General features: G+C 44.0%; 1 protein-coding gene across 1 annotated transcript; it reads left to right on the forward strand.

Annotated features, from left to right (window-relative positions):
* The first annotated feature begins 276 nt into the window (after positions 1-276).
* On the forward strand, positions 277-3,013 carry BTG2 (BTG anti-proliferation factor 2). The gene is made up of 2 exons (XM_083172849.1): positions 277-617; positions 1,264-3,013. The coding sequence occupies exons 1-2, from the start codon at positions 470-472 to the stop codon at positions 1,590-1,592; spliced, it is 477 nt and encodes a 158-aa protein (XP_083028975.1). The 5' UTR covers positions 277-469; the 3' UTR covers positions 1,593-3,013.
* The last annotated feature ends 9,972 nt before the right edge of the window (positions 3,014-12,985 follow it).

Consider the following 12,985-nt stretch of genomic DNA (forward strand, 5'->3'; position numbering starts at 1 on the left):
GTTTCAGTTGCTGTGTATTTAAGGCCCAGGCAGCCACATGTGAAGACTAGAGCTCTCCCTTCCCCCAGTATCCCTACAACTACATCCGCCACTATTTCTACCCTACGACAGCGTCAGAGAGTTCCTGTGATGGGACTGGCTTGCACGTACTGAGCTCGTCACTGACGTCACGTTCCCGTAGCGTCATCCCTCATTAGCATAGGAACGGTACATGCTTTCTGATTGGGTGTTTGGCTTTAGGTCACGGTACGTAGCTTGAAGTCGCTATAAAAGCGGACGCCCTGAGCGGCTGTGCCTACCTTGTGCACAAAGAGAGGAGGGAGGAGCGGCCCGTCCGTCCGGGGACAGTAAACACAAGCGCCATACTGAGACCATCTCACCCCTCCTACGGGCCACTCGTCGTGTCACCCCTCCTCTTCACAAGTCTAAAGCACTGTTCTTCATCCAACCTCGCAGCTCTTTGTCAGCCATGTCCGTCGGAACCGTCACCGGGAGCCCCCCGGAGATCCTGCCCGAGGTCACCGCCGCCGTCAGCTTCTTGTCTAGCCTTCTTCGCAGCCGTCTCAGCGAGCAGCAACTCAAGGGCTTCGGAGGGGCATTACAGGACACTCTTACCGGTGAGGGCACTGCCTGGTGCGGGAAGGGGGCGGCGGGTTCTGGGATGACGTAGGTCCGACAGCTGCTTGGGAGCTATAGGATTTGCGGTATAAGGATTGCGGATTAGTGTAGTGAACCTTGCGGATTAGTAGCCGCATTACTGTGTCTGGTGCGTGCGGTGGCCTTCACGGGAATGGGTGATCCTAGTTTAGCCTTAACCGTTCTCTAGGGCCTACAACTGCTCCACCCTGGTAAAGCGCCTGGTGATGTAAGTGGCCGCATTACTCCGCGCAGGGTATAGCGTTATTTCTGGGATGTGACCTGTCCCACCTCTAACACTAAACGGGGGAGGAAGGTAAATACTGTGTGATGGATAGCAGCAGGCAGATGTGCTATAAATATACATGATGTCATTTTGGTAGAAAGCTGTGACGTGTAGCTGAATCTCTCTCAATCTCTCTCTCTCTCTCTCTCTCTCTCTCTCTCTCTCTCTCTCTCTCTCTCTCTCTCTCTCTCTCTCTCTCTCTCTCTCTCTCTCTCTCTCTCTCTCTCTACTGATTACTTACATGGCGCAACAGGGAAAATCGAGAAACTGCGACTTAAAGTTATACTTATTCACCCAGCTCATGAAATCTGGACTTACTGGTTTTTGTCTTTCTTTTGCAGACCATTATAGACATCACTGGTTTCCAGACAAGCCTGCCAAGGGTTCTGGCTATCGATGCATCAGAATTAACCATAAAATGGACCCAATCATCAGTAAAGTTGCTGGCTGTATAAAAATGAGCAGCCCACATCTCCTCAGCCTCTTACCCAAAGAGCTCACCCTCTGGGTAGATCCTTATGAAGTGTCATACCGGATTGGTGAGGATGGCTCCATATGTGTTCTGTACGAAGCACCCACTCCAACTGCTCGGAGCCCATTAAACTGTAAGAGTGAGCTACTGGGCTGCTCAACTACTCCCAACCAGTATCTGATGACTGTGAGCAGCTAACATCACCAACGATCTCATCTGTTGCCTGTGTATGTGTAAATACCTCGCTCTGGGAGCCATGTTTTCTAATGAAGATCTATTTATATTTTTAAAACTTCTCTTTTTGCATAAAAAATTGAAAGTTGTTATGTCTAGTATTTTAATTCTGATGAGAAACACTAATGCACTAGTACAGTTTGTACAGCCCACTACCAAATTTGTACAGTATCTAGTATGAGCACGTACACCTGTGGCGTAGGGATAATGGTACTATAAACAGTACTCCCTAACCAGTCTGGCTACTAGAACTTTGCACTTTATTCCTATTGCTTCAGTGTATTTAACCTCCCACTGTTGGAGACTCAACATGTTGCTGTGCAATGTACATCTGTGGAACAGAATGTTTCTGGGTCTGCAGTGCTGAGTTAAGGGGAAAGCACTTTGATCTTGTAGCAGATGGTGACTTGATATATAAATTTGTTTGTAGAACAATAACTCGGATGCCCTATACACATGATGCAATTCTGACTAGCTTTTGATTTTGACTATGTAGTCAATCTAATTGACCTCAAATGGTTTTCAGCCGCATTCGATCATGATTTGCTAAATCAAATAGAATAATATACTGTGCAGGCAAGTCTATAGTCAAAATTGAAAGTGTATTTGTTGCCGTGCGATTTGATCCCGATCGAATAGCAAGGCAATTGCAGTGTGTACACCACTTTAACAATAGATCTTATTTTGACAAAGTACCTCAAAGTTCCTTTATATAACTGGGGCTACAACAGACTTAGGGACTGATCAACAAAAGCAGCAAAATTTCTAAATGCACTTTTAAAATAGGGATAAGGTTCCCATACACGGTACAATTATATGCGAGGAGATGCTCGCTCCCGTCACACCTCATCGCACAGCTCAAAAAGTATGTGCTGCACATACTTTTTGTACTATGCAATGAGATGCGATGTTGTATACAATCATTGTACCGTGTATGGTCACGTGACTGAGTTGACCTGTTTGCTCTTTTGAGTCTTCACATTAGACAGCTGAAACTGCCAGTAATGCCTTGGACAAAATAGTTATTGCTATGCACCTTAGAAGACAGGTGGCAAGATTTCATCTTTCAAGTGTATGATAATGTCCCCATTGCTTATTGTTGATGACAAATGTATTACAGTTTTAGTGCCTTTTTCTGCACAATGTGACTTACTAATACAAAGTGCAGGTTTTCATAGTGTCCCATCACTGTCTGGGCTATGTTAGTTCTGAAGTATGTTGCCGGACTCTACTGCCAAGCTATGACTGCCGATATCTGTATGTCATCTGCAACTTGTTGTGCTACTTTCCTGTTCTGTATAAATGGGTAGTAGCTGATACTGTGAGTTTGTTAATGGGTTCTGTACAATTGTTACTTTTGTAATAAAAAGAGAAATTATTGTAAACTTTGCAATAATTGCTTCATACATTCTTAGGGTTTTTCATATTGCTACAACTTGTTTGACTCAAAGGATACTGCGGTGTCAATCTCTCAAGCTATTATGTGCCCTAAAAGGAATACTAATTGTAGATCGGTTGTGGTACAATCTAGTTATAGAAATGTTTAAGTTAGAAATGGCCATCGGTGCACTTGCTCAATGGCAATTCTGCATCCTCACATCGATAGTTAAAAATGATGTGATGGGCAAATATCGATGGTAAGCCATTCTTTGGTAGCCCACAGGCTATTCAGAATGTGGGGGCGGGGTTTCCAGGTTGTTTGGGCAGAGCTATGTTCCATGCCCCAGCAGCTTGAAAACAAAAAAACGTTTCTATGCTGTTGATGTAGGGAAACAATCTGGTTCTCCCCATCGATGGCCAATGTATTTGACGACAGCCATAAACCAGCAATGATTTGGAATCATCGATGGTCAATGGCCATCCCTAGTTTTGGTGGGAGACTGTATTGCCCCTCTGGTCATCACATTAAAAACCTTGGACAAAATCCACAACTTTCAGGTCTGAGCAGCTGGTAACTGAGGAGGTTGTGGTCAAAGACAACACTACTAATCCAGAGACTTACTCGGCAGGAGAAATTCCATTGTGAAAAGCAATGATGGTATCTGTGAATCAATACATTTATACCAATCTACAAAGTCCTTGGACATGTTTTAAGTGTAAAACTAATTCCACTTGATAACCAGCGTTCAACAGGATATTCTAATAGGCCCCTACACACATAGCGATGTGTGTAAGGCTAGCTAGGTATGCTAATGCTGGGTACACACCAGGACAACGATGCACATCATGAGCGGGTCGTCAGTGTTTCTTCCGACCTGCTCACGATGATGTGGGGGGCACAACCCACTCACGATGTGCAGTGAGCGGGTCTGATCCGACGGCGACCCGCACCCAGGAGTATGGTCGTTTCCAGATCCTGCCTGCTGCAGGTAGGAACTGAATAACGACCGACCCGTGGTACCGCATCGGTATCGGACCACATCAGGACAGAAAAGGGCCCAATCCATACACAATCTACATCCAATCGGTCAGAACTGGATCTAGTTTGATGGGATTGGACCCTTGTCATCCTGGTGTGTACCCAGCATTAGTCGGGCACTGCTGCGGTGCTGTCGCTCAGCACACAGAGTTGACAGCCCATACACAGCGCAAGCTAACAGCTGTCCATCAATCTCTTGACAGCGATGCGCTTTGCTGATGCTATAGCCCTTACACACACCAATGTAGGGGCATTTTCTAAGCAACTTTGCTGAACTAAGCAAAGATACTTAGAAAATGCCTGTGTGTAGGCTTTATTGGGGTGCCCATACACTAGTTCAACTTGACCAGTTTTCATCTTATTTGGATGGATCAACTCATATCAGATGAAAACTAAAATGGAGGTGTCTGATTAAATCTGACTGGGGTTCCTGTGTACTGCGGCTATGAGTCCGGAGATCTTATGTGCAGCATATGAGAAGTCGGATTATCAGTGGTGCATTGTAGCACCACTACATGGGGGGGGGGGGGGGGGGGGGGGGGGTGTTCCCCTGTTTGGTATATGTATATACCAAACAGGTATGGGTCTTATTAGGTCTACCAATATTGTTCGACGCATGGAAAGGTTAATGTGGTCAAAATGGAAAAAGGTTGACATGTCTTTCATGAGGGTTTTTTTTTTTTTAAACCCAAATGTTTACTAGTGGGCATAGTGCAGCGAGGCAATGTGCCCAAAGCATGCTGAGTGCAGGAAACCATGCAAGGGGACATGGTATACTAGTATGGTGTCCATGTTTAACTTAGACCCCAAAAACCCTGAGAGTTTTGTCAACATATTGATCCACGCCCTACCAAACATAAGTCCCAGCTTATGCCAACTGGATACAGTTAAACCATCTTTAGAAAGTGGGTTTAAGGTAGCTGACTTATAGGTGGGATTTCAATACTCCTGCTAGTTACCAAACCTGAGGCAATTCAATTAGGGAATGACCTTGTTTTTATCGCGGAGGGATGAATTTTCCAACCATCCTCTGCAGCTGCATGCCAAAGTCTGTGAGGAAACACAATAGTCGGGATAACGTGTAGAAACCCATTGATTCTGTGTTTTACAAGTAATGTGAGGGCTAGCACATGTTAAACTGAAGTTTTTCTCACATAGAGTGGACTAACTAGATTTCCCTGCAGCCTAAAGACTAACAATGGTCCAAAGTATAAGCTAGTTTACACACCTGACATATGAGAAACACTCCATTTTTTTTAGTGCATAAATGAATCTGGGAACATCGATCTAGTGAATATGCTATTCAATAATTGTTCCTAATTGAATGACAAATGTCCCTAAAGATTAAGGTCACATTTTTAAAGAACTCGATCAGACTGATCCTTGTACACATTACAGTTCACAAACATGATTTCTATCTGCTCATTATTAATAGGGATGCGCGCATTCGGATCCTAGAGATCTGAACACCCCCGAACTTACCTGATCTCTGAGGTATTCGCGAACTGTTAGCGTCCATCCTGCTGATAATCTGAATAAAAAAAACAGGCCAAACATCATGTTCCTGCTGTCGGATGCTTGCAAGACTGGAACTTTATATAAGTCCCAGCTTCCGGTGCCATCTTTACATGGATGTGTCCGTGCTGTCTGCAGAGGAGTGGGGGGACAAACTAAAAAGGGGAGAGCTCTGGGGGGGTGGGGGGTCAATGGCAAACTAAAGGGGGAACTAAGAGGCTTCCTAACTTTATGGGTGCTGCTGAAAATTAAAGGGTTAATTTACTAAGGGGGAAATACTTAGCAGCAAGGGTACAACTACTAAGGGGGAACTACTGTGATGGTAATTATACTAAGGGAGAACTACTGAAGGTACAACTACTAAGGGGGCATTACTAACTACTATTATGGGGGCACTTCTAGGGGGCTGCTATTTGGAACTGCTGTGGGGGTCAACTAAGGGGCTCTCTAAAAAAAAAATAGATTTTTATTTTTATTGCAGTGTCCCATATATGTCCAGCTGTGCTGCCCAGTGTCCTGTATCAATCCAGGGGAGCTGCCTCTCCCTTTTTTTTTTATTAAAAGGGTTGCAGTATAATTCCAGGGGGGAGCCAAGTGTGCTGTATAATTCATGGGGTGCTGCTAAGTCTGCCGTATCAATCCAGGGGTGCTGCCTTTTTATTAATTTAAATAAAATAAAAGTTATTTTTTACTTTTTTACTGCAATGGCTGTTAAGTGTGCCATATAATTAATGGGGTGCTACTAAGTCTGCCGTATCAATCCAGGGCTGCCATTTTTTATTAAAAGAATAAAAAACTTTTTTTTTCTTTTTACTGTAGGAGTGTCGCCATGTGTTCTGTATAATGCTATGTGTGCTGTATCAGGTCAGGGGTGCCACCATCTGTGCCATATAATTCCTGGGGTGAGCCATGTCTGTCGTATATTTCCTGGGGTGAGCCAAGTCTGCTGTATAAGTGCTGCATTAGTCCAGGGGTGATGCTAAGTGTGCCGTATCAGTCCAGGGGTGTGCCAAGTCTGCCAAATAATTCCTGGGGTGAACTAAATCTGCCGTATAATTCATGGGTTGCTGCCAAGTCTGCTGTATTAGGCCAGGGGCGATGCTAAGTGTGCCCTATCAGTCCAGGGCTGAGCCAAGTGTGCTGTATAATTCATGGGGTGCTAACTCTGCTGTATTAATCCAGGGGTCCTGCCCTTTTATTAACTAAAAGAAAAGTTTTTAAATATTTTTTTTTTGTAATTGTGTATTATCTGGGCGCTCATCGCATCGCATACCACTAATTAAGGTATGCGATGGGACCCGATTTCTGGGAGCACAGACCCGCACTGTGCGATAAAATATCGCATTGCATGCCTTTACAAATAGCATGCGATATTAAATTGTACAGGCACCCTGATGGGTGATTACTATGTTAAATGCACCCCCATTGTTAACGCCACCCCTACTATCAACGCCCACCCGAAACGTGGCGAGCGCAGCGAGCCTGCGTGGGTTGCTGGCCTGCCCCCTGCGGTGCTGTGGACACTGATCACCGCTGCACACTGACAGCGCGCCTCACTGTTTTACCACCGGCACTGCCCCCCACTGCTCCGCACCGCCCTGCAGCTCCCCGTTTTTTTTACATGTAAAAAATGGCACATCAAGTCCTCAATTGTATGTGAGCCTCCTGGGGAGCTGCCGGGCGGCTCGAAGAAGAATTGGGTCAGACTTGTCCTTAGGACAAGTCGGCCTAATGTGTGGGGGCCTTTAGATGGTTATGTGAGTGTTGTAAGAACATATGTAAAGGTGCGTACACACGTACACATACCTATACATATCTTTTTTTTCTGTTTTCCTGCGTTTGAGTGGAAATTTTTGATTGTCATATGCTCCCATACATTTCCAGGTTTTTGTTCCCACCAGATAGATCAGACAGAAAATCTGTACGTGTGTAAGCACATTTAGTATTATATGAACTGTATAATGGGTCTGTAATTTGATAAGCTTGCCTCGAGGCCGGGGCGTAATTACCATAGGTGCCGGGAGTACAGCTGCTATGGGGCCCAAAGCTGAAAGGGGCCCACCTTCTCTATCAAAGTATCATTTGCTATATACATTTTTCTATGGGGCCTACAAATATATACTTATGCCACTGCCTTGAGGTAATATTTCAGGAAACACTGGAAGGTTTGGAGACTGGAAGAAAGTCTTTGTGCAAGGGAGATAATTCCACAGCGAGGGTAGGGTGCAGTTTCAAAACAAAACGACTGTGTATTGGAGCAGGTAATTAGTGTGGTTGAGGGAGATGCTGATCTTTGCCAGAGGGGTCGACCTGGGAGATATTTTGAGATAAAGGAAGATAGGTAAAGTATTTTAAAATAATTATTAAAAAGAAAACCTATTATTTACATAATCTCATAAGATTTAACAACAAATATTTATTTACTTACATGCAGCCGTGGGCAGACCTACTTCTGTAACATCACATTGGAGAGAAGTTGCCTTGGTTGATGAAAAAGTTGGTTATGGAGCACCATTTGATTTAGAAAGGCAGACGAGCTTGATGGTTGATCAGTTGGATGTGCGGAAAGTTAGTTGGTACTTGTTTCCTAGCACGGCGCCCATCGCATCGCATACCATAAGGCATACGATGGTATGCGATGCATTGTTACACGATGGCAGCCAATGTTATACAATTTTAAATTGTATACCATTGCATTGTATGCCATTGTATGCCATATACAATGGTATACGATTTAAAATTGTATAAGCACCCTAATGGGTGTTTTCAATGTTAAATGTGCCCCCTATAAGATAATTAATTGTATAAGCACCGTAATGGGTGCTTACAATGTTAAAAGCACCCCCAAGCCACCCGTGCTATTAATGCCAACCCGAAGCATGGCGAGCGCCGTCGGTACGCGTCCTCCGACCTTTTCATACCCCCACTATCCTCGTCGGTGTGGAGTTGATTTTATATAGTGTAGCGAGCCACCGAGCCCGAAGCGTAGCGAGCGGACGCGGAATACATGTAAAGTAATACGCATCCCCTCGCGGGTCTTGCTGCGCTCACCACGCTTCGGGCTCGCCACACTATATAAAGACAACTCCACGCCGACGTGGATAGTGGGGGTATGAAAAGGTCGGAGGACGCGTACCGCAGCCCCTCGCGGGCTCGCCGCGCTTCAGGTTGGCGTTGAGAGTGGGGGTGGTGTGGGGGTGCATTTAACATTGTAAGCACCCATTAGGGTGCTTATACAATAAAAAATCATATAGGGGCTCATACAATTTAAAATCGCATCGCATGCGGGCATATGGCATGCAATGCGATGTCATACAACTTAATATTGTGGGCGCTGTGCTGGGAAACCAGTACCAGTTAGTTTGATTTATTGCCACCATTAGACAGACAAGTTGGAGGAAAGTTGGTCTGATGTATGGCCACCATTAGACAGACAAGTTGGAGGAAAGTTGGGGGGTTATTTTGGTTCACTCTTTCTGAGAAATTCCTTCTTAAGGGCCCCATACATCAGCAATTAATTGTGACAATTTTCAGATATGGAGATGATTGCCACAATTAATTTTAGATGTGTGGGCTCCCCCTTTTGGCAATTCCAATCAAAATCGCCAATCGATTGCTTAATCAGGTTTTTAAACATGTTTAATAATCTGGTATTATCTGCAGATCTTTTTTATATGTGTGGGCATTCCCAATTTGTCTTCTTCATCTATTTACATTATGAACAGCTGAAATGACAATCGATTGGGCACTTTCCAGATATGAAGATGCAAACTTTAGATGGAAAAATCTGCCGATCACTGAAATAAATCTGTAATGTGTGGGCAAGTCAGACAGATTGTGGCCTTTATCTGGCCAAAAAATCCCTGGATCTGGAAATCCATAAATTGTGATTGCTGATGTATACCATTAGATGGTGGCATCTAGCGCATGCACAGTTCATATCGCGCAAGCGAGGACACGGATGCGGGAGAAAGGGGCCCTCTTCCGGGAGTCCGTGAGATGTCCCATGATTCCGGGAGTTTCACGGACATTCCGGGAGAGTCGGCAACCCTGATATAGATCTCACTTTGAAGTAAAACCCCACCCAAATCTAATTCTCTCTGCACAAGTTACATCTGCCCCACCTGCAGTACACATGGTTTTGTCCATCTAAGAAGGATTTTGTCAGAAAGAGTGAACTAGAATAAGGCCATTGGTCTGATGTATAGCTTCCCTTCTGGACTTGTAACTGCTATGCTATTACTGGTGCCTGTCCTTATGTTCCCCCCTATATCCCTATAGATTGTAAGCTTGCAGCAGGGCCCTCCTACCTCCAAGTCTGTCTGTTGTTACCCAGTTTGTCTTATCACTGTCTACTATTGTAAAGCGCAACGGAATCTGCTGCGCTATATAAGAAACTAAATAAATAAATGTATGGCCACCATTAGACAGACAAGTTGGAGGAAAGTTGGTCTGGTGTATGGCCAGCTTTAAGTAATTGTCTTGTCACTATAAACTATTTATAAAGAAATACCCTTTTCTGTGTTTTTGTATTGATCAGTGATCATGAAATTGATTGAATCTATTTTGATTCCATGAAAGGATTGAATACTGGGATTGTATTCATAATCAATTGTTTTTGTATATTTTATCCTTAAAATCCAATTTTGTCACACGTAGAATCAGAAATATTCACTGTGAAGCCTTCTCTTTTTTACCCCAAAGTGTTTTCTTCTACAATGATGATACAGTATGTCTTGAAATCATGTAAGCAGCTTAGCATTTTATATATACTAAACATGGCTAACACTGTTGGGGGGGGGGGATTCATTAGATATTTGGTTGTTTCTCATTCTCATCATTGTATTCAGCATTATTTTAGCACAGTCCAATTCCTGTAGTGCTAATGGCCCCTCCAGGTCACATGAGACCTCTCTTATCATCGTCTCATAATAAACATTCTTTTACTGGTTGAATTCCAGCAGTAAATACACTGGTATTACCTGTTCTAAGAACTTAGTGTTCCTTTGTTTCTCTTATACTGCCTTATTAGCTTTGTTATTTATTACTTGCTGGCAGTCTACACTGATATAAATATTGTGCCAGCATGATTTAGCCTAAAGGCCTATTCTCTAAGCGATCTGACTTAGAAATAAAGCATGTACAGTATTGCTTCGTGTGTGTATCCCCAGCGATGGTGTTGCGAGGTGCCGTGTGTCGCCATTGCCTGACTAGATTTTGACATCGCTCAGTTTGGGGCTCCCGTTGCCCCCTGTGTACGGGGCTTGAATATGACCCCATTGTATAGGACAACCATTTCTGAGATAGATTAGAGATAGAGACATGGTTGAGCTTTTGTTATCTGCAGGTCTGAAAATTCTGAAAAATAAAATAGGCTCACTAAATACCCTTATTGTGCATTGCACAACGATGGTTTTCCACAGTGAGGCTGAATGAGGGATTTTGGGAGCCGGAAGGGGAAGCATTTGTGACCATTTGCAGCATAGTGTAATGTTGAGCAGAGAATGCCAACATGGTAGTAATGTTATTTTAAGCATTTTAACAGTGTCGGCATTATTACTTTAAATTCGAACCCAGTTATTTATAAATTTTCACAGAACTTTACAGAAAATATTTGTCCATTCGCATCAGTCCCTGCCCTAGTGGAGCATATACTCTTATTTTTTATTCCCTACCACATGTATACACGCACACACATTTACACTAGAGTTAATTTTTGTTAATTTACCAGTATATTTTTGGATTATGGGAGGAAATCAGAGTACCCAGAGAAAACCCACTCAAGCACGGGGAGAAAATACAAAAGCCACACAATGGTGAGGATAAAACCCATGACTTCAATGCTGTGAGAAAGTAATACTGCATGTCTACATATTGTGATGAATATTAATCTGACGGCAGATAAGACTCATTCAGCCCATTTAGTCTGCCTTATATGCACAAGCCCATTTACACACTATGGTTCATTTTTGTTAGGAGCAAATTAACCTACCAGCATATTATTGGATTGTGAGCCGAAACCAGAGTACCCGGAGGAAACCCATGCAAGCACAGGGAAAATATGCATATACAGTTACAGCCATGGTGGGAATCTAACCTATGATTTCAGTGCTGTGAGGCAGTAATGCTAACCATTATACCACATGTATTCAGTTGGAATACAGACTGGCGGCATAGCTACATCGACCCCTAATACAGTCTACTGATATGAGCTGAGCTCTGGCCTGTCAGGGGTGTCTCTGGCCCCTCTGATGGCTATTGTGACAGTATTCTGGGAGATTGGAGCAGAGTGCACTGCAGCAACGAGTAGGACAACAAAGAGAGTACAAAGCAGCAGTGCAAGTGTGCAGAAACAGATGAAAACCGAAGAGACCGCACCCAAGGGTGTAACTACCATAGGTGCAAGCGGTGCAGCTGCTATGGGGCCCAGAGCTGAAATGGGCCCATCTTTGCTGTGTAAGTAATATGTTTTACATACATTTATCACCAGCAGTTGCTAAATAGGGGGCCCTTATAAACTTTTGCTATGGGGCCTACAAATATCTAGGTACGCCTCTGATCAGTACTTCTGCTGGGCCACTCCGATAGATCTAAGGTCTCACTGCAAGTGCATCTTTTAGCAGACAAAATCACATACCTCCAAACATTAGTGGCAGCGGAAGAGGGACACAAGTGCGTGCTGGTGTTGCATGGCCTCAGGGTCGTCTTAACATTAGAGCGGACAGTACTTGTGTATTAGCCAGGCGCCCAATTAGCATATGTACACAGGCGTAGGCTAGCTACGCTGTCAGCATAGTCCAATGGCTGCTTAGTGTAGTTAGCGTAGTCACTCCACAGCAGCCCGGCTCTGTCCTAGGCATCCATGGCTCTGTCCAATACAAACCTATACTGTACACCCACCCCCTATGGTTGCGGCATTCCCACAAGGCCATGTCCCCTTAACTGAGGTCAATCCTCCTTTTCAGCTATGCCTGCCTTTGCTGTGCATAGATGTATCACTGCAGCTTTTTAAATGTTGGGAGGTATGCAAACCAGGCTTCCGTGTTTATCCATGTTCCTGCTCTGCCCTCTACTAGAGTAACAATGTATGCAGTCTGGACTCTGACATTAGAGGAAGTAATGAGATTTTTTGGCAGTGGAGCCCACAGACATTTCCTCTGTACCCTTGTAGGCCAGTCCAGTCCTGGTCAAGGCTGTCCATGTATTGCAATGATGATGATGAGCCGAATATTTCCTGTAGAAAAAGTCCAAATAAATTAAAACACAACAAACCTTTTACAATACTGGTTTTCTCCTTACAGAGATTTGACACTCATGACTAACTAGTTGTGTATCACTTCTAGGAATACAACTCTCATCGTAACCCTCTGTTGCATGATCACTTCTACCCATACTTACCTACTTTTGAAAACTAGTTTCAGGG

This window comes from Crinia signifera, chromosome 2 (genome assembly GCF_055691185.1).
Source record: "Crinia signifera chromosome 2, ASM5569118v1, whole genome shotgun sequence".
Lineage (NCBI taxonomy): Eukaryota > Metazoa > Chordata > Amphibia > Anura > Myobatrachidae > Crinia > Crinia signifera.

Excerpts from the sequence above, each read along its gene's own strand:
- BTG2 (XM_083172849.1), top strand. The coding sequence starts at position 470 with ATGTCCGTCGGAACCGTCACCGGGAGCCCCCCGGAGATCCTGCCCGAG. Across the intron at positions 618-1,263 it reads ATTACAGGACACTCTTACCG|ACCATTATAGACATCACTGG; the intron begins GTGAGGGCACTG and ends TTTCTTTTGCAG.